We start from the raw sequence: 19,083 nt of genomic DNA, 5'->3' as shown, positions 1-19,083 counted from the left end.
ACCTCTTCCTAGAGTTATTTGTACTGTGTGTTTACCTTTTTTTAGAATGGGACGAACTATAAATAATTCTTAGGCTACTAGTTTTATACATACCTATATACAGAGTGACCCAGGCCTCCAAAAAAGCTTTTTACCTATTACGTTTTTGGTTTGTGATTTTTATTTCAATCTTTACATAAGATCGGGGCCATTGTAACGCACATTTTCAAAATATTTTTGTCAACATACAGGGTGATTCAAACCGCAATACATATGCTTGATACAGTTCATGAAGATTGGGACGTTTAACTAAAATTTGATTGTCTGATTAAGCTACCTAAGTAATGGATTTGTAAATAAACGTAATATTCATTATTATGCGACAGAAATCCCATACTGCAGCACACAGATTCGATACTTTTAATGATAAATGCCCTCTATTGAGAGACTAAAAGGATTAAAATAAATATTGATTTTAGGTATAGGAAGTTATTAAGAATACAAGATTAAACAACTATTACACAGTACTTCACAGGAAGCTATCGATTGCGAACTAACTAAATCGTTACTTATTACTAATTTTGAAAAGTTTTTTTAAGATCAAAAAAGGTAAAACTAAAACCTAAACTATCATTTGAGATTAAACGGGAAATTCTAAATAATGTTGCCTATTCTAAACAAGAAAAAATTTATTTATAAGTTTTATAACATCTCTAATTAAATTTGGACGAAAAGAATATATCTGTTTGCTGTAGGTAATTTTCTCAGAGATTAAATGGGAAGTTCTAAGTTATCTTCTTCTCTCAGGGAAAATACGTAAATAAAAATGACTTTTTAAGTCAAAAAAAAGTCAAAAGGACAAGTTATTCCAAAAAAGGACTGTCCTTTTCAAAAAAGGACAGGTGGCAACCCTAGGTATTTCTGGAATGGAAATTTAATGGCAAATCTACAACTTTAGTTTGAAAATATGTTCCGGCAACCTATGATTACAAAAATGTCTAAAACGTGCTTTACCATTGCCTCCATATTCTAAAAAAAATGAAAGAAGAGTCACTAACCACAAACCTAATATAGAACTGTTTCGGAAGCCTGAGTCACCCTGTAAGTATTCAAAAGTAACTGAGTGTTTATATAGAAGTAACTGAAAGTTTAAATTGAATATCGACGTTGGAGCGATTTTCGAAAACTACCTACTAACGTTTCAACATAAGTATATGTGGGATATTAATTATATTATTATATTAGACCTTATAACAAAACTCATCTAACGAAAAAGTGTTAATGTAGTATATTAATATGGAGTAAAAATTTTACTAATTACTTTACTTTTACTTTACTAATTAAATTCGTTCCAAAAAACGATACGCCACTGGCCATTAGAACAATCCAAATGCGCCTAGTTGCCGGGGTCGGAAATTTTAGACTTCTCTGTCTCTTCTGTCCTTGTTTGACACATTGGAATGTTTGATACACTATCAACGAGTATTTATGAATGAGATGTTCGGTCTATCTTTATAATGTCTTTGATTTCTAATTATTCCTTATTTAATGATCAGCTAAAAAAATCAGGAAGTTCTCAGTACTTCACAGTATTTTCGATATTTTTGAAACAAGATAAATTTCTAATTTTAATTGTTTTTGTCATTTTGCTTCACAAATTTTACTTTTTGGTACTTTAAATTTTTCTATATCAATGGATATGGAGATATGCATGTTTTATCAATATTGTTTATGTTTTTCGTCAATACCAGATATTAGTAAAATCCTTGATTATGTGTAAAATTATATTGTACCTATCTAATAGTCTACGATTTAATATCCATTAATGTTTGTGTTTATTATAACCTATTACTGATGTATTATTGTTAACATAAAATTGCTAATGTTCGCAAGAAAAAAACTGTTTCATTAATTGATAAGTAAATATTAAAAAATAAATTGTTATATTTACTCTCCGATGAGTGAAATGGTTTTTATTGCCAACATTATCGATATTTTGGTATTTTATTTTAGCAATAAGTCGTTATTAACAGACTTATTGCTAAAATTGTTAAAACGAACTAGAAAGTTGGATAATAAGTTTTGAAATATAGATACAATATAATTTTACCAATATTGTATTAACGTAAAATTAACAATATTGCTAAAACATCTCAAATAACGTTGCATTAACATTTTTTTTTGCTAAAACACCTCAAATAACCTCGTACTGCAATGTTGCTGGGAGGAAGATAAGCTACCCTGTCTTCTTGCATATACCTCCCTACAATGAAAACAGCAATGTTACGCCTTGCTTTACGAAGTATTGGCAATATTGCAGCAATCAAATTCTGATTGTTGGGTATATACTTAAAACTAAAAAAGTGCCTACCTGTGGTTCCGACCAACTACGCTGGTTGATTGTCTTCTTAATTTGTTCCTTCTGCTCCGTCGAACTGGACTGATATCTCTTTCTCCAGATCTAAAACAAAAAAAGTGTTTAGATAAACAAAACTCATAGTAAAATACCTATATCCTTTTTAGGTTACTGCTTAAACCGTTTTTGAACCATTATTTCGCCCAAATATTAACTAATTACATTCTTTATTATTAGTTAATAAATTATTCTAAATAAATCTGGATTTGAATCAGAAATCAATATAATAATAAGGTATAAAATAATTTTCATAATAATAGTCCTTAATAGGCCTCTGTTATAAATAAAATTTCGTCAAAAAATTGAATACAATTTATTTTCAAGGTATTACTTTTTACCACACTGTCTAATACATACGTAAAATTCAGTTTTTTAGTATTTGGAGCAATTATTATTAATCAACAGTCAATTAATGTAGGTTGAATGCTGTTGACAAGTATTTAAACAGATTTTTTTTATTTTTTAATTAAATAAACGAACTGTATGAACAATATTAGTATCTGTACTCTTTAAAAATTTGTTACATCTTTAAAAATAATCTAAAATGTCAATATTCCATTGGTATATTGATAAATGAGGTATAAATTATAAGGAAATGCATTTTCTACGAAAATTTGAAGAGATAGGTAAAGAATGGTATAATACAATTTGATAGACAATTAAATTGTGCATCTGATTTTGATAAAATATACAGGGTGTTTCATTTAAACCAAACAAGTTTTTGCCGTTTAAAGCTATAGTCATTATTTAAAATAAATTTTAGACACTCGGTATAAAGTTGTATAATTTTTATTATTGTAACACAAAATTTAGTAAATAGAAATATTTCAGTACAATATTTGGTTTTAAAAACTTAAATAGGTACGCCTAGAGAAAATGAAGCATTAAAATTATAACTGTATATTGACAAAAAACTAAATATTTCAAAAACGGTAAGATTAAAGTGGGGTAAACTTTAATCAAATTTACCTTTATTTTAATCGTAGAAACCAAAAATGTAATAACATATATGGTGTTTCGTTGAAAAAAATACAACTTTGATATTTTTTATTTATTTGGGACACTCTGTATCTTGTAAAAATATTCTTAAATTGTAGCTCTAATAGTCCTTCAACGAACCCAAAACTTACAATTTGCAAAAATGTAATCGTTTAGCTAGAATACGTGTCGTATGTGGTGAACAACCCTGTATCACCCTGTATACCGGGTGCGTCCCAAAAGTCACTTCCTGTTTCACCGGTTTTGGTCACTTACTGTTCCACCGGAAATGAGTATACTTTTGATTTTTAAATGGCACCCTCGGTATATTTGTATTTTATTCGATAGACACTGAATGAAATGACATATCATATGTCAACTTTCGACATTTTCGCATATGGTTTAATTGAAATTGTAACATGCGGTTCATAACGACAATTTGATCGAAATACCAAGTGTGAGGTACCAAATTATTCGTAAAAAATGCTTTTTCCAAAAACGCTAATGACCTACCCTTGTTCCATTTGAAAAAAACTGAGATATGATTAAAAATACGATTTGGGCATCTTTTAACCGGCCTAGACAAGACACGAAAAACATCAGATGATCAAAACTATTTTTCCAAAACTCCTTGATTAGTGTTTTTAATACCGCCATGGCACACTAGATTGAAATTTAAAATACAATTTGTTTTTAAGCGAAAATGTCAAAAGTTGACATATGGCATGTCATTCTATTGAGAGTGTCATTTTCTATCGATTTAAGTAGAAATATACCGAGGGTGCCATTTAAAAATCAAAAGTTGTAGTTATTTTCCGGTAAAGAGAAAATAAAAATAAAAGAAAAAATAAAAAAGTTATAAGGGTGAGCCATTTTCGAGACGCACCCGGTATAGTATAAGAATCAAGGTCTCCTTTGTAATGATAAAAAATATTCAAGTCCAAGTATTGTGGTGTTTTCCCTTATTACCATTTAAATGTAATAAGAATGATATAAATAAGAACAACTAGGGAAGTAAGTTAAGGAAAGTCAAGTCTGAAAACTGCAGAACACAGAGGCAAGTTTAAAAATATGACTAACATCGGAATTCAGAATAATAAATACAATTTAATAGCTTGAAAGTGATTTGGACCAGAGGTGCAAGCTCACATAAAACTTAAGTCTTTTTTTGATTTAAATCATTTTAATGTTCATTAAGTCATCTGATATTAAGTCTTTAAAAATGAAAGAAATTGATGTCGAATATTATATTTAAGAGTACCATAGATAAAGGAAATAAATTTAGAATGGAACGCCCGTCAAAATTTTTAGTCGCGACCGTTGTATGCGATCTGGCACTGCTATAGCGGTTGCTCAGAACAACTGCAAACAAAAACATAAATAATTTTCTCTTGTCAAAGTCTGCAGAATCTTCAAAAATTATTAAATCTTTCAAAATCTATACCGATCTCATTGAAAAAATTCCGAAAAGTGTTTAAAGCGTTCATTTTCAAAGTAATTATTGTTATCTTGTGAGTTTAATTTAAGTTTTATTTACTCAAGCTCGTGATAATTGTGAAAAAGTGTCATTAAAAACTTAAAAAGCTGTGTTGTGAACTGTGAACTGCAAAAACCATCGTGGAACGTGGAATAACGTCGGTTTCAAATGTTTCATAGGTATATTTCATACATATGTCCTTATATAAAATAAAGTCGCGACCGTTGCCAGAATAGCGTTTAAAAAATAATGTTAAAATAACAAATAGTGTTTACATTGTCCTTATGGACACTTTCCAATCTAAACTTGTTGCATTTATTTATGAAGAGTACTTTGAAATCCTCCAGCCCTTAGCTTATGCCATCGATATATTACATAGTGATCAAAACATATCATCACTTTTTAATGTGATGTGTTCGATGACATCTAAACTGTAATGTGGATACATATAAAGTACTACAAAATCGGATAAATTTTATAAAAAATCATACTTTTGTGTTTGTAGTTATTTTAAAAAATTACTCTTTTATTTTATATGGTTTTCGTTTCATTTATACTTACAATAAATTAATAATATTGGTAACAAGAAAATTGGCCCAATCGGTAATAGAAGAAAATTATATTAACATTAACAAATATGTACTTAAATTGAATTTACGCTGTCGTGGTGGATGGTAGTTATTTTGATTTAAGCCATTTTGAAAAGTTAACTTGTAGATCATCATGATTTAAAACAAAAATATAGACTTAAGTTATAAAAACGATTTCAATTATATTATATTGATTTAAGTCGAAATTGACTTGACTTGAAAGAAAATAATTCAGGTCAAAGACTTAAGATTCAAATCGTTTAAACTTTATGTTGAATTTGACTTAAAATTTAAATCATTCTGATTTTATAAATGCCTTAAGACTTAACATTTAAATCTTTTTGAAACTAACTTGTTGCACCTCTGATTTGCATGTCTGTTCAACTTTTACTAATAATAACTAATAGGTATTTCAAAAATATACCTGTCTGGACTTAGGTGGGATCTTGAATCTCTTCTCCCTCTTGAAGCTGAATCTGGACTAAGTGAATCCCTTCTAGCCTTTCTACCAGTATCATCAACATCGGGGCTTAAGGCAGTTGGTTGTGAACCTCTTCTATTCATTCCTGGTGGTATACTTTCGTCAAAAGCTGTATTTTGCCTTTGCAGTCTTGAGCTTCGTCGCTCTGGGCTAGCGTGACTTCTATAAAAAGAAAAATATCTATAGTTCTAAACAAAGTTCAATTCACATTGCTTCTCTCGTGACGCAATATAATGTTTTTTTTTATCGTATCCATAGAATTACCAACAGAAGAGATACATAGTTTTACATGCAACTAGTGATGAGCAAATACAAAACCAAGACAAAGACCAAGATTTGCTTGGTCTCGCTCTTGCCGCATGCCTCGTGCAAGTCTTGCACTTTTTTAATGGACTTTACTTATTGCACTTTCTACATAGAAAATCTTTGAATAAATAGAATTTTAAGTAATTTAATGCACATGAAACTTAAAAGAAAACAATGTTTGTTTCATTCTGATAAATATGTTTATTTTTTACTAGGTTGGTCCAAATTGTAATTAGGAAGTTACAGCAATATATTCTACAGATAAAAAGTAAAATAAGTAAACAAATTCGTATAAATATTTGTCTTAAAATGCTAGAAGAGGTACAGAAGATATTGTAGAGAAGAGATGTTCATTTTTATATCGTTTTTTTTTCAAATAATTTCTGCACTAACGTAGTAAAAAAGGTCTGGATGTTTCTTCAATAAACATTTTTTAATATTTTTTTTATGTAAAATAAGGGAAGGAAAAATAAATAAAAGAAAATTATTATCTATCAAAAATAAGATTAAAATATAAAATGTAAAAAATGTAAATACGCAAGATTTTCGCATGGTGTCTTGGTCTTGCGTGTCTTACACTGGTCGGTCTTGGTGTTGCAGATAAAAGACTAGTCTTGGTCTTGTTTTTTCTGCAGGACCAAGCAGTCTCGCTCATTAGTACACGCAGCTGGTTCATTAAAATATTTTTAGGATCTAATTTTTAATGTTAAAAGATAAGGTAATTTTCCCTATTTAATTTTTTAGTGAAACGCGTACTCAGTGGTATTTTGAGGTAGTGGTGAAGTACATAGTCTTTAATTTTGCTATGTAAATTTTAACAGAACATTTTGTAGGTTGCATTACCTGGAATCCCTTCTTCCTAATCTACCACATTGAGTAGTAGAATCTCTACGAGTAGCTAACATTGGGTGTGTAGGAGTGGTTGCAGTTGTAGTTGGCACTGTTGGTGAGGTTGCTGGAGGTGTAACACTTGAAGTTATTATAGTGGGACAGGGAAGCCCGGTTTGATTGGATTGAGAAGATTCAGCTGACGAAGTAGTTACAAAAGCAGCACTATAAATAATACCAAATCAAAAATTAATATGATTAGCTAAAAAATACAAGCCTTATAATTAGTTAATCTGGGGGCACGGCAGTACTCCCGCCAAGTCGATATACAGCCGCGGCCGTACCATCCTTTTCTCGAAGGTAGTAGCGGCACTTGTGACCACTCTGTAACTTCGTTGTAGATAAAGCAAGAATATTAATTTTTACTAAGAGGATACAATATAGCTGGATAGATTGCGAAAATATCTAGTAATTGTACCTTATAATGTATATCATAGATAAATGAAACAAGTTTAGATTGGAAAGTGGCCATAAGGACAATTTAAATACTATTTGGCGCTATTCTTGCAACGGTCGCGACACAAAACTTTAGAACTATTCCTGAATCATGTCGCCAAATATATTATTTATTCAAATTTATTATTATTTTCTTTTAATTTTACAAATAAAACACAGGGTGTTGCAAATGAGTAACTTTATTTTATATAAGGACATGTATAAAATACCGTATGATCAAATAAAAACGGCGTCAGCGATGGCTATGAAATGAAGATCGCTGTCATTTTATATGTAAAATTATATGGGAAATGTCAATGATCGTCATTTCCAAGCCAACTGGACGCCGTTTTTTTTTCGATCATACGGTACCTATGGAATATTGGAAACCGACATTATGCCACGATGGTTTATGCAGTTTATAGTTCACACACCTTAAGTTTTTTTAATGCCATTTTTTTACAATTATCAGGGGTTTTATTCATTTAAATTTAAAATAATCTTACAAGATAGCAATAATTACTATGAAAATGGACGCTTTAAACATTTTTTGGTATTTTTTCAATGCGGGAGGTTCAAATTTTCGAAGATTTTAAAAATTTTGAAGATTCTGACTTTGACAAGAGAGATAAGACAAATAAAAAATGTTTTTATTTTTTTATTTGGCATTAAGAAATACAAACAACCCTAAATTTCTGACTAAACGTTCTGCTATCATCCCTTATTTTTAATAGGGGTTGTTTTTTATTTTTTTTTGTTGCCATCTCCGAAACGGCTTAGCCGATTTTGATGAAATTTTATATGTATATTGAGTAGGTCTGAAAATAGGTTGTTATAAATTTTTTATACCCTTAAGTGATAAGGGTAGCCCACCCCCATTTTTTTTTATTTTTTGAAAAAAAAATATTTTAATTTTTTTTATTTGGCATTAAAAAATACAAACAACCCTAAATTTTCACCGTTCTACCATTATCCCCTATTAAAAAATGTTTTTTTTTAATTTTTTGTTACCATCTCCGAAACGGCTTCATCGATTTTGATGAAATTTTCTATGTATATTCAGTAGGTCTGAGAATACGTTGTTATCTATTTTTATACCCTTAAGTGATAAGGGTAGCCCACCCCATTTTTTATTTTAAAAAATATTTTTAATTTTTTTTTTATTTGGCATTAAAAATACATACAACCCTAAATTTTCACTGTTCTACCATCATCCCCTATTTTTTAATAGGGGTTGTTTTTTAAGTTTTTTTGTTACCATCTCCGAAACGGTTTTGACCGATTTTGATAAAATTTTATATGTATATTCAGTACGTCTAAGAATAGGTTGTTATCTATTTTATAGCCTTAACTGATAATGGTAGCCGAGAGGGTAGCCCACCCTCATTTTTTAGTTTTTGAAAAGAAAAAAATGTTTTTATTTCTTTATTTGGCATTAAGAAATACAAACAACCCTAAATTTTCACCGTTCTACCATCATCCCCTATTTTTTAATAGGGGTTGTTTTTTTTAAGTTTTTTGTTACTATCTCCGAAACAGCTTAACCGATTTTGATAAAATTTTATATGTATATTCAGTAGGTCTGAGAATACGTTGTTATCTATTTTTATACCCTTAAGTGATAAGGTAGCCCATTCCCATTTTTTTTATATTTTGAAAAAACATATTTTTTTATTTTTTTATTTTGCATTAAAAAATACAAAGAACCCAAAATTTTCACCGTTCTACCTATTTTTGAATAGGGGTTGTTTTTTTAAATTTTTTGTTACCATCCCCGAAACGGCTAGAGCGATTTTGATAAAAAAAATTTATGTATATTCAGTAGGTCTGGTTTGGTTTGGTTTGGTCACAACCTATTCCCAGGTTATCTATTTTTTATACCCCTATGTGATAAGAGTGGTCCACCCCAACTTTTTTTTTATTTTTTAGACAAATTTTTTTATTTTAATTGTTTTATAGGGAGTGCTTATTTTTTAGGGGGTGCATGTCCAAAATTTTCTTCTGGGTACTCACTTTCATCACTTATGGGACCTCTGTACAAAATTGCATACTCCTAGTCCTAGAACGGATTTTACATAAAAATTATACAAATTTTTACCCTTAGTTTTATCCCCTTAAGGAATGAATTCCAAAAATCGCTCTAATTATTCAATTACGCTACATAATATACCTCTGTGCAAGTTCTCATATTCCTTGAACAGAATTTATTGTTCCAGAACGTTCAACCCCTCATTTCACACCCTTAGAGGGCAAATTTCCAAAAATTGCTTCTTAGTGCTAAATTACGTTACATAAGGAACGCCTGCAAAATTCATACTTCTAAAACCGATTTTAACAAATTTTTGTACAAATTTTCATCCCTTATTTTTTAGGGGATGCATGCCTAAAATTCGCTTCTAGATACTCACTTTCATCATTTAAGGGACCTCTGAACAGAATTTCATACTCCTAGTCCTAGAACGGATTTTACATAAAAATTATACAAATTTTCACCCCTAGTTTTACCCCCTTAAGGAATGAATTCCAAAAATCACTCTAATTATTCAATTACGCTACATAAGGAACCTCTGTGCAAATTTTTCATATTCCTTCAACAGAATTGTTTCAGAACGTTCACCCTCATTTCACACCCTTAGAGGGCGAATTTCAAAAATTGCTTTTAGTGCTAAATTACGTTACATAAGGAACGTCTGCAAAATTCATACTTCTAAAACCGATTTTAACAAATTTTTTGTACAAATTTTCATCCCTTATTTTTAAGGGGGATGCATGCCTAAAATTCGCTTCTAGGTACTCACTTTCATCATTTAAGGGACCTCTGAACAGAATTTCATACTCCTAGTCCTAGAACGGATTTTACATAAAAATTATACAAATTTTCACCTCTAGTTTTACCCCCCTTAAGGAATGAATTCCAAAAAATCACTCTAATTATTCAATTACGCTACATAAGGAACCTTCTGTGCAAATTTTCATATTCCTTCAACAGAATTGTTTCAGAACGTTCACCCCTCATTTCACACCCTTAGAGGGCGAATTTCAAAAATTGCTTTTTAGTGCTAAATTACGTTACATAAGGAACGTCTGCAAAATTCATACTTCTAAAAACCGATTTTAACAAATTTTTTGTACAAATTTTCATCCCTTTATTTTTAGGGGATGCATGCCTAAAAATTCGCTTCTAGGTACTCACTTTCATCATTTAAGGGACCTCTGAACAGAATTTCATACTCCTAGTCCTAGAACGGATTTTACATTAAAAATTATACAAATTTTCACCCCTAGTTTTACCCCTTAAGGAACGAATTCCAAAAATCACTCTAATTATTCAATTACGCTACATAAGGAACCTCTGTGCAAAATTTTCATATTCCTTCAACAGAATTGTTTCAGAACGTTCACCCTCATTTCACACCCTTAGAGGGCGAATTTCCAAAATTGCTTCTTAGTGCTAAATTACGTTACATAAGGAACGTCTGCAAAATTCATACTTCTAAAAACCGATTTTAACAAATTTTTGTACAAATTTTCATCCCTTATTTTTAGGGGATGCATGCCTAAAATTCGCTTCTAGGTACTCACTTTCATCATTTAAGGGACCTCTGAACAGAATTTCATACTCCTAGTCCTAGAACGGATTTTTTACATAAAAAATTATACAAATTTTCACCCCTAGTTTTACCCCCTTAAGGAATGAATTCCAAAAATCACTCTAATTATTCAATTACGCTACATAAGGAACCTCTGTGCAAATTTTTATATTCCTTCAACAGAAATGTTTCAGAACGTTCAGCCCTCATTTCACACCCTTAGAGGGCGAATTTCCAAAAATTGCTTCTTAGTGCTAAATTACGTTACATAAGGAACGTCTGCAAAATTCATACTTCTAAAACCGATTTTAACAAATTTTTGTACAAATTTGCATCCTTTATTTTTTAGGGGATGCATGCCTAAAATTCGCTTCTAGGTACTCACTTTCATCATTTAAGGGACCTCTGAACAGAATTTCATACTCCTAGTCCTAGAACGGATTTTACATAAAAAATTATACAAATTTTCACCCCTAGTTTTACCCCCTTATCCTTCAACAGAATTGTTTCAGAACGTTCACCCCTCATTTCACACCCTTAAAGGGCGAATTTCCAAGAAGTGCTACTTAGTGCTAAATTACGTTACATAAGGAACGTCTGCAAAATTCATACTTCTAAAACCGATTTTAACAAATTTTTTGTACAAATTTTCATCCCTTTATTTTTTAGGGATGCATGCCTAAAATTCGCTTCTAGGTACTCACTTTCATCATTTAAGGGACCTCTGAACAGAATTTCATACTCTAGTCCTAGAACGGATTTTTACATAAAAATTATACAAAATTTTCACCCCTAGTTTTACCCCTTATCCTTCAACAGAATTGTTTCAGAACGTTCACCCCTCATTTCACACCCTTAGAGGGCGAATTTCCAAAAGTGCTACTTAGTGCTAAATTACGTTACATAAGGAACGTCTGTGCAGAATTTCATACTTCTAAAACCGATTGTAAAAAACTTTAGTACAAATTTTCATCCCTTATTTCTAGGGGATGAATGTCAAAATTAGCTTCTGGGTACTCACTTTCGTCACTTAAGGAAACTCTGTACAAAATTTCATACTCCTAGAACTAACATTTTTTTTTGTACAAAATTTCACCCCAGTTTCCTCACTACCCTTAGGCTATACATTTCCAAAAATCGCTTATCAATGTTCAAATGCGCCACATCTGTGCAAAAGTTCATACTCCTAGTAGGTACATTTTTTTTTGTATAATTACACCCCTTTATCTAGTTACACCCCCTTATGGGTCGAATTTTAAAAAATTACTTAGTAGTGCTCATCTTAGAGAACGAATTAATATTCTCTGTATTTACTCCAGTTTCCTAATACTAGCACAGATAACACATAATCATACGAGTTAATTTTTTATTGGAATAGAAGTAATTTTTATTAGAAGGTACAAAAAAATTAAAAATCTAAAATTGTATTTTCATAGCTACGTTTTTATAGCCTTAGGATGCCTCATGTACTAACGAATAGGAAATATATAATCAATACATATTTCTTTAAATATCGAGAAATAAAATATGTTTTGGCAACACCGTACGAAATATCGCCGCGCGTAGTCCTCAAAATTTAAAATATTAGCATTTTCAGGCTTCGATTATGTTCAAAAGCGCCACCGTGTGACAAATCACTTAAGCTTCCACACGAGAGTTCTTTGGTACAACTAAAGACCACAGCTTACAGAATAACATAGCTTTGACACTCGCCAATTTTTCCCACGCTCGAATTTAAAACGCCCCACTCCGACGATGCGCTAACTGAATTAAGCGACCGACAGTCAGCCTCATTCAGTCGATGCATAGCCTCCACCGGTGGCGCGTAGGGCCGTATTACGGAAGATTTTAATTCGATTTTTTTCTTATATTTAACCATAGGTATTTGTGCTTTTATTTCAATTTTATTTTTTATTGGATGGAATGGGAAAAGGTTTTCCAGGATGCGGTGGCTGTTGGTTGCACAAATAATTATGGAAATAATTCAAAATATAGTCTGTTTAATTTTCAATTCAATTCAAAATTAATGTTCAATTCAAAAGAATATTCACACTTTAGAGCTTTTCAAAACGATGAAGACTACTTATTTGGAGGCTTACTAATGCCAAGTGACCATTTTTTTATTTAGTTTCCTCATTGGAGGCTATTTTTATAAACTTTTATTTAACTTGCTTTGTATGTAACTATCTATGTATGTATGTATGTTTGTCTGGGGCAAATCTTGTAAGCTAAATTAAAACCACTTCCTTTTTATTGTAGGAGATTGAAATTTGGCATGTAGGTTCAGTCCCGATGACAATACATTTTTTGCAAGGCATGACCTCGAATTTTTGACAGCTGTCAAAATGGCGGCATTTTTGAGGTTTTTGATTTTTTAAAATTCTATTTATGAATGGATCGGGCTGAAATTATATATATATATATATATATATATATATATATATATATATATATATACAGGTTGTTAACTCGACAGTTACTTATAGGGAAACAGAATGGCAACACTGCCTATTGAGAACGTATACATTATACGTTCTATATTACGTTCATATTTTGGATTTTTCTGCCGACTCGTCCCGTCGCGTCGTCTATCGACGAGCGGGCCGAGGTTATTTCAACCATAAAACTCTTGCCGCGAGTAATTTAACAACCTGTATAGGTATATTGTGGGTATATACATATGAAAAAAAATATATGGGCGGCCATCTTGAAAAAATGACAGTTTAATGACATGTCAAAATTTCAAAGTCAACCGATTTTCATAAAAATTGATATATAGGATGGCCATGGGCTAAAAATGAAAGAAAAAAATTGAGCTGTCAAATTTGACAGCTGTCAAAAAAATTTCAAAGTTGTCCGGATTTTGATAAAATTGATATATAGGACGGCCATGGGCGAAAAAAAAAAAATGTTGAGCTGTCAAATTTGACAGTTGTCAAAAATTTCAAAGTTGTCCGATTTTGATAAAAATCGATGATGGCCGTGGGCTAAAATGAAAGAAAAATTTTGAGCTGTCAAATGTGACAGCTGTCAAATAATTTCAAATTTGTCCAAAAATTGATATATTGGATGCCCCTACCCCCATAGTCGGTTTTCATTTTATTTGTCTCACATTTGAACTGTCAAATTTGACAGCTGTCGTTTTTTAAGTTCTCCTTTTTTTAATGAAAATCGATATACATATTATTAGGATACCCATAGAAAGTTATTTAAGAAAAAAATTGAGTTTAAGTGTGTGGCACTGAGAAACCAGCATAACTCAAAGTGTAGAAAATAAATTTTGAGAACTTTTAAAAACAAGCTTTATTTTTAAATACACTAAAAGATAAATAAAATAAACTCTTTTCTTTAAAACTTTTATTATGAACTTAGAACGTCATTACACAATTAATATTAGATATATAAAAGCTTGTCGCGAGATTTCTACATCGATAAACAAGTAAATTAACTCAAATCTGTGTCTACCCTGTCTCATTTTCAAAGTTTGTGTTATGATAGACCACTAGACCAGGAATTACAAGATAAAGTTGTCGTACCAGATTTTTTTATGAGTGCAACTGTACACTCAAACCTCGCGACAAGCTTTTATATAATATTAAAATTGTGTAATGACGTTATAAGTTTATAATAAAAAGTTTTAAAGAAAAAAAAGTTTATTTTATTCTTTTTAGTGTATTTAAATAAAAAACTTGTTTTTAAAAAAGTTTGTTTATAAAATTTTCAGAACAATTTTGAAGAACTTTCCTTAAATGAAAATATATTATGTAAATTCGTTAAATTATTTCAGACAATTAAATTCAACCATCAATCAAAATTTTCCTATAATGTATTTTTTGTTAAAATTATACGCAAAAGTTAGAATTTATTATATCTTAAAGAATATTAATAAGAACTTAAATGTAGCAAACAAAAACCGAAAGCTCCTAATTTAGAAACATTCGTAAATAACTATAAGTAATCAATGTACCTATTTCATTTTGCTGTTATTTCTAGAAATAAATTAATTAATTTGTTTTTTAAATGTTTTCTTTGAGAATGCATATTTATTTAAAGTCAACAATTTAAAAAACGTGTATCTAAATTATGTTCTAGCACCAGTCGAATAATTTTTTACGTCACGTGTAAAATTTTTTTGAATACATCTCTGGGCTGACTGGCGCTTACGCGGCTATTGGTTTTGGCGAGAGAGCTCGCCGCTCCAGTGTTCCCCCTCTTTCGAATCGCAAATCGGAGCGTAAAAAGATCAAAGCGGCACGCTACACTGTCCGAGCTGGTTTTTACTTAAGCTGTGTAAAGACATTATGTCAAACTGTGTTAATTTTCATATTTTACTATAATTCACTAATTCCAAGGATCTTTTATTGATTTTTTTTGCTACTACATAAAACCACAAACGATTTTGAAGGTTTTTAGACCTTTGTTAAAACAATATTTTTTCTCTTTATTACATTGCGCACAATTGTTTACTTTTTCTGGCTAATTATTAGTACTACAAAAAAATTGAATTTACTACAATCAATTGTATCGTTTGTAGTTTGGGTACAACTAAAGACATTATGTCAAACTATGTTAATTTTCATATTTTACTATAATTCACTAATTCCAAGGATCTTGTATTGAATTTTTTTGCTACTACATAAAACTACAAACGATTTTGAAGGTTTTTAGATCTTTGTTAAAACAATATTTTTTCTCTTATAAAGTATTGCTAGTTAAACTTCTTTAATATTATTTTGAATGATATTATATTACCCGAGAAAAAAATAGGAAGATAACCTACAAATAGAAATGAGATCTCATCAAAAACATAGAATGTAAAAAAAGTCAAGTCTCCGAACACAATTCTTCCACTATAAAAAGTTGTGATATCTAATGTATAGGTATAGGTATAGGCCTTTACAAGGGTATAGGTTATTACAGCAACACTGTAACGCTAATAATATTTTAGATAGAGGAGTAGGTGTCTTTATGTAAAAATCAAAATTTTCAAAACAATCGTATAACCGGTTTTCCTATTACGAAAGTCAGTTAGGTACCTAGGGGTAGGGGCTAGACAGTTAATTTTTAATTCATAAGGACATTTCGAGATTTTTATTTTTTCCTTTCGTTATAGGCTAAAAACTTTGGCTTAAATCTACCTAAAATTCGAAATTTGAAGTTTCTGATACATGTAGAAGTACCTTAGAATGTTGATGATCTGTCAGTGAGTCAGTGACAAAAATCGATTATTTGACAAGCGATAATTCATACACCATGAGGTACAATTACTAGATATTTTGGCAATCTATCCAGCTATAATTAATATGTCTTTATATTTAGTAAAAAATAATACTCTTGCTTTACATTTTTTTACATTCTCTGTTTTTAAGGGGATATTTTTATACATTTATTCATTACGGTGAGGTTTCTAGTCCGCTGAGGGACTTCCATGTTTTCCATTGAGGTCTGCACCTGGCTGAAAAGTTTCAGAAGGTGGGATCCACGATGCGATATCTGTATTTCTCAGTGTCCACAATAGTGGAGTGCCTTAAGCCCTTGTGGGATACAAACCTCGGAATTCAATTACTGTGAAGAAATTTTGATAACACGTTTTGCATTGTATTGTTAATAAGATATATTACAAAATTTACCAATTTAAATTCGTTGCTTTCTCTTTAGTATTTATAATAAACTAATCAAATAAACGCACATAAACAAATGCATACACACAAGACGGCTCCGTGTTCCGAAAACGCTCTGTATCAGGATTCCTATTTGAGATTTTCACTCCAAACCTTTTACAAAGTATGTGTGTAATGGTAGTTCACATTTACAGGGTGTCAAATATATTTTTACACTTACGTTTTAGTATTTCAAATCAAATTCTTTATATTTGTTTAGTTCTGTGAATTTGCTATAAAATTTCGGTTTCAAAAATACCTTAATACCATAGAGTATACTGAGTGTACACACTTAATAAATCCTCTAAATTATGAAATAGCAAATTTTTTATACCTACTTTTAAACTGGGAATATAATGTAGTATTTTGAAAGACGCTTTATTTCATGGATTTATGAAGTACTTAAAGGATTTGAAGTAAAAATTAAAATTATATGAACTGCAGAGAAACAATAATTGTACAACAAATAATTTTAACAAGTGTTTTAACTAAAATGTAGTTACAAATAAATATTGATAATGAACTCTTTAAAACTATAATTAAGCTAACTTGAGCTTGTAACTAAAATAATATGTACTCATATTTTTTACTTCAAAGCAGTCAGTTTTTTACCATTCGTATAAATAATTGTTCAAAGTGTAAGTGTGCGAACACAGTGCAAGCAGGTTTGCCGCTTACTGGTAGTCAGCGCCAATCTGGGCACCTATTCTTGACATCGTTCGGAACTTTGCGTATACGCATCACGTGTATTGTTATAAACAGGGTATCCCAGAAATAAGTGCAAGTATTTTAAGGGGTGGTAGATCTCGATTAGAGGTGGGAATTCTAGTTCCTTGGGAGGAACTAGTTCCTTAGTTCTAGTTCCTCCAGAAAAATAGTTCCTTGAACTAGGTCCTTAGTTCACAATAGTTCCCGACTAACATTGACATCCCCGTTGCTTGCTAATGGATTTCGTTTTCAGTCAGAACTATTCACCTCCCAGTTTTCTATTCAAAATTATACAGATCATTATAATTTTTATAATGTACGAAATATCAGAAGACGTGTAATTGCATATGTTAAAAACATATAGGTAAGTTTTATAGCAGTTAAAAAAATTAAAGAAACTCAAATCAGAGTTTAAAACTATATCACAAATCAATTGAGGAAATAATACGAAAAATGTACGAAAAATGTATTTTTCCCCACTTCAAGCTTTTTGTTTTTGTCTAAAATTCAGAATATCTACTTCATTTTATAAGATATTTCTTAATTTTAGGGACCTAAAGTGAAACATTCCCATAAAATATTTAAAAAAATGTGCTAATTACGCCGCGCCGGCTGTGGCAATAGACAAGGCCGAATCCATCGTCGTCTCCTTGTATTATATCGCGGATCTGCCGACTGAATAGATTCCCGTGAACTAGTCTTTTAATAGTTCCTCTATGTCCGGATCCGATAACATACGGCTGGCACTCCCCACGCCTGCCTAGCATCAATCGCGCTGCCTGATCCATACGTAAACTAGTCTTTTATTTAGTTCCTCTAGTTCCTTTAGGTCCGGATCCGATAACATACGGCATACGGCTGGCACTCCCCACTCCTGCCTAGCATCGATCGCGCTGGCCCGATCCGTGCGTACGTAAATTAGTCTTTTTATTTAGTTTAGTTCCTCTAGGTCCGGATCCGATAACGTACGGCTGGCACTCCCCACTCCTGCCTACCATCGGGCTACGCGCGCTAGCCGATCCGTCGCCGTCGCATATTATTCTATATCGGTCACAGTCTCGATCCCGGAACAGGTTCTGAGGAACTAGTTCTTTGAGAAACCAGGAACTAGTTCCTTTCATTCCGGGGTCGGAATAGTTCATTGGAACTAGTTCCTTCACATACACACCTCTAATCTCGATAAAAGAAACATATTTTCTCATTATCGTTTTTCAAATAAGTCCAAAATAACGGAGTTATTTTACTTTGAAAATTTCAAAAAAAAAATGATTTTTTGCTAAAATTTTGAGAACCACTGGATCTTTTCTGGATTTTCTTTCTTGTAACTTTAATCTTTAAATAAAAACTAAAAAAAATTCCAAAAAAAATATTTAGAAAAAACAAACTCATTGGCGTGTTTCTGGGGTTGAACTATACTACCAGTTAAGTTAAAATACTTGCACTTATTTCTGGGACACCCTGTATATGGGTACATCGTAGCGCCGCGCCGCGCCGCCTCGAGCTTATAACCTTGAAAAATTAAAGCGTGTTATCAAATCGGCTAGTTAACAGTGAAAGCAGGCAGGCACCGTCAAC

The 19,083-nt window shown here is 31.2% G+C and overlaps 1 protein-coding gene across 2 annotated transcripts in view; it reads right to left on the bottom strand.

Moving 5' to 3' along the window:
* Positions 1–19,083, bottom strand: part of LOC115891057 — a 329,806-nt gene that overhangs the window by 166,689 nt on the left and 144,034 nt on the right. For both annotated transcript variants that reach the window (XM_030911456.1, XM_030911455.1), the window contains 3 exons: positions 7,071–7,280; positions 5,865–6,083; positions 2,351–2,440 (listed from right to left, as the gene is read on the bottom strand). In XM_030911456.1, coding sequence (XP_030767316.1) covers positions 2,351–2,440; positions 5,865–6,083; positions 7,071–7,280 — 519 coding nt within the window. The remainder of the gene's footprint in view (positions 1–2,350; positions 2,441–5,864; positions 6,084–7,070; positions 7,281–19,083) is intronic.

This window comes from Sitophilus oryzae, unplaced genomic scaffold (genome assembly GCF_002938485.1).
Source record: "Sitophilus oryzae breed Bouriz unplaced genomic scaffold, Soryzae_2.0 scaffold_947_pilon_pilon, whole genome shotgun sequence".
In the NCBI taxonomy this organism is placed as follows: domain Eukaryota; kingdom Metazoa; phylum Arthropoda; class Insecta; order Coleoptera; family Curculionidae; genus Sitophilus; species Sitophilus oryzae.
Note: the sequence above shows the minus strand (reverse complement) of the source record. Positions and strands in the feature narration are given on the sequence as shown.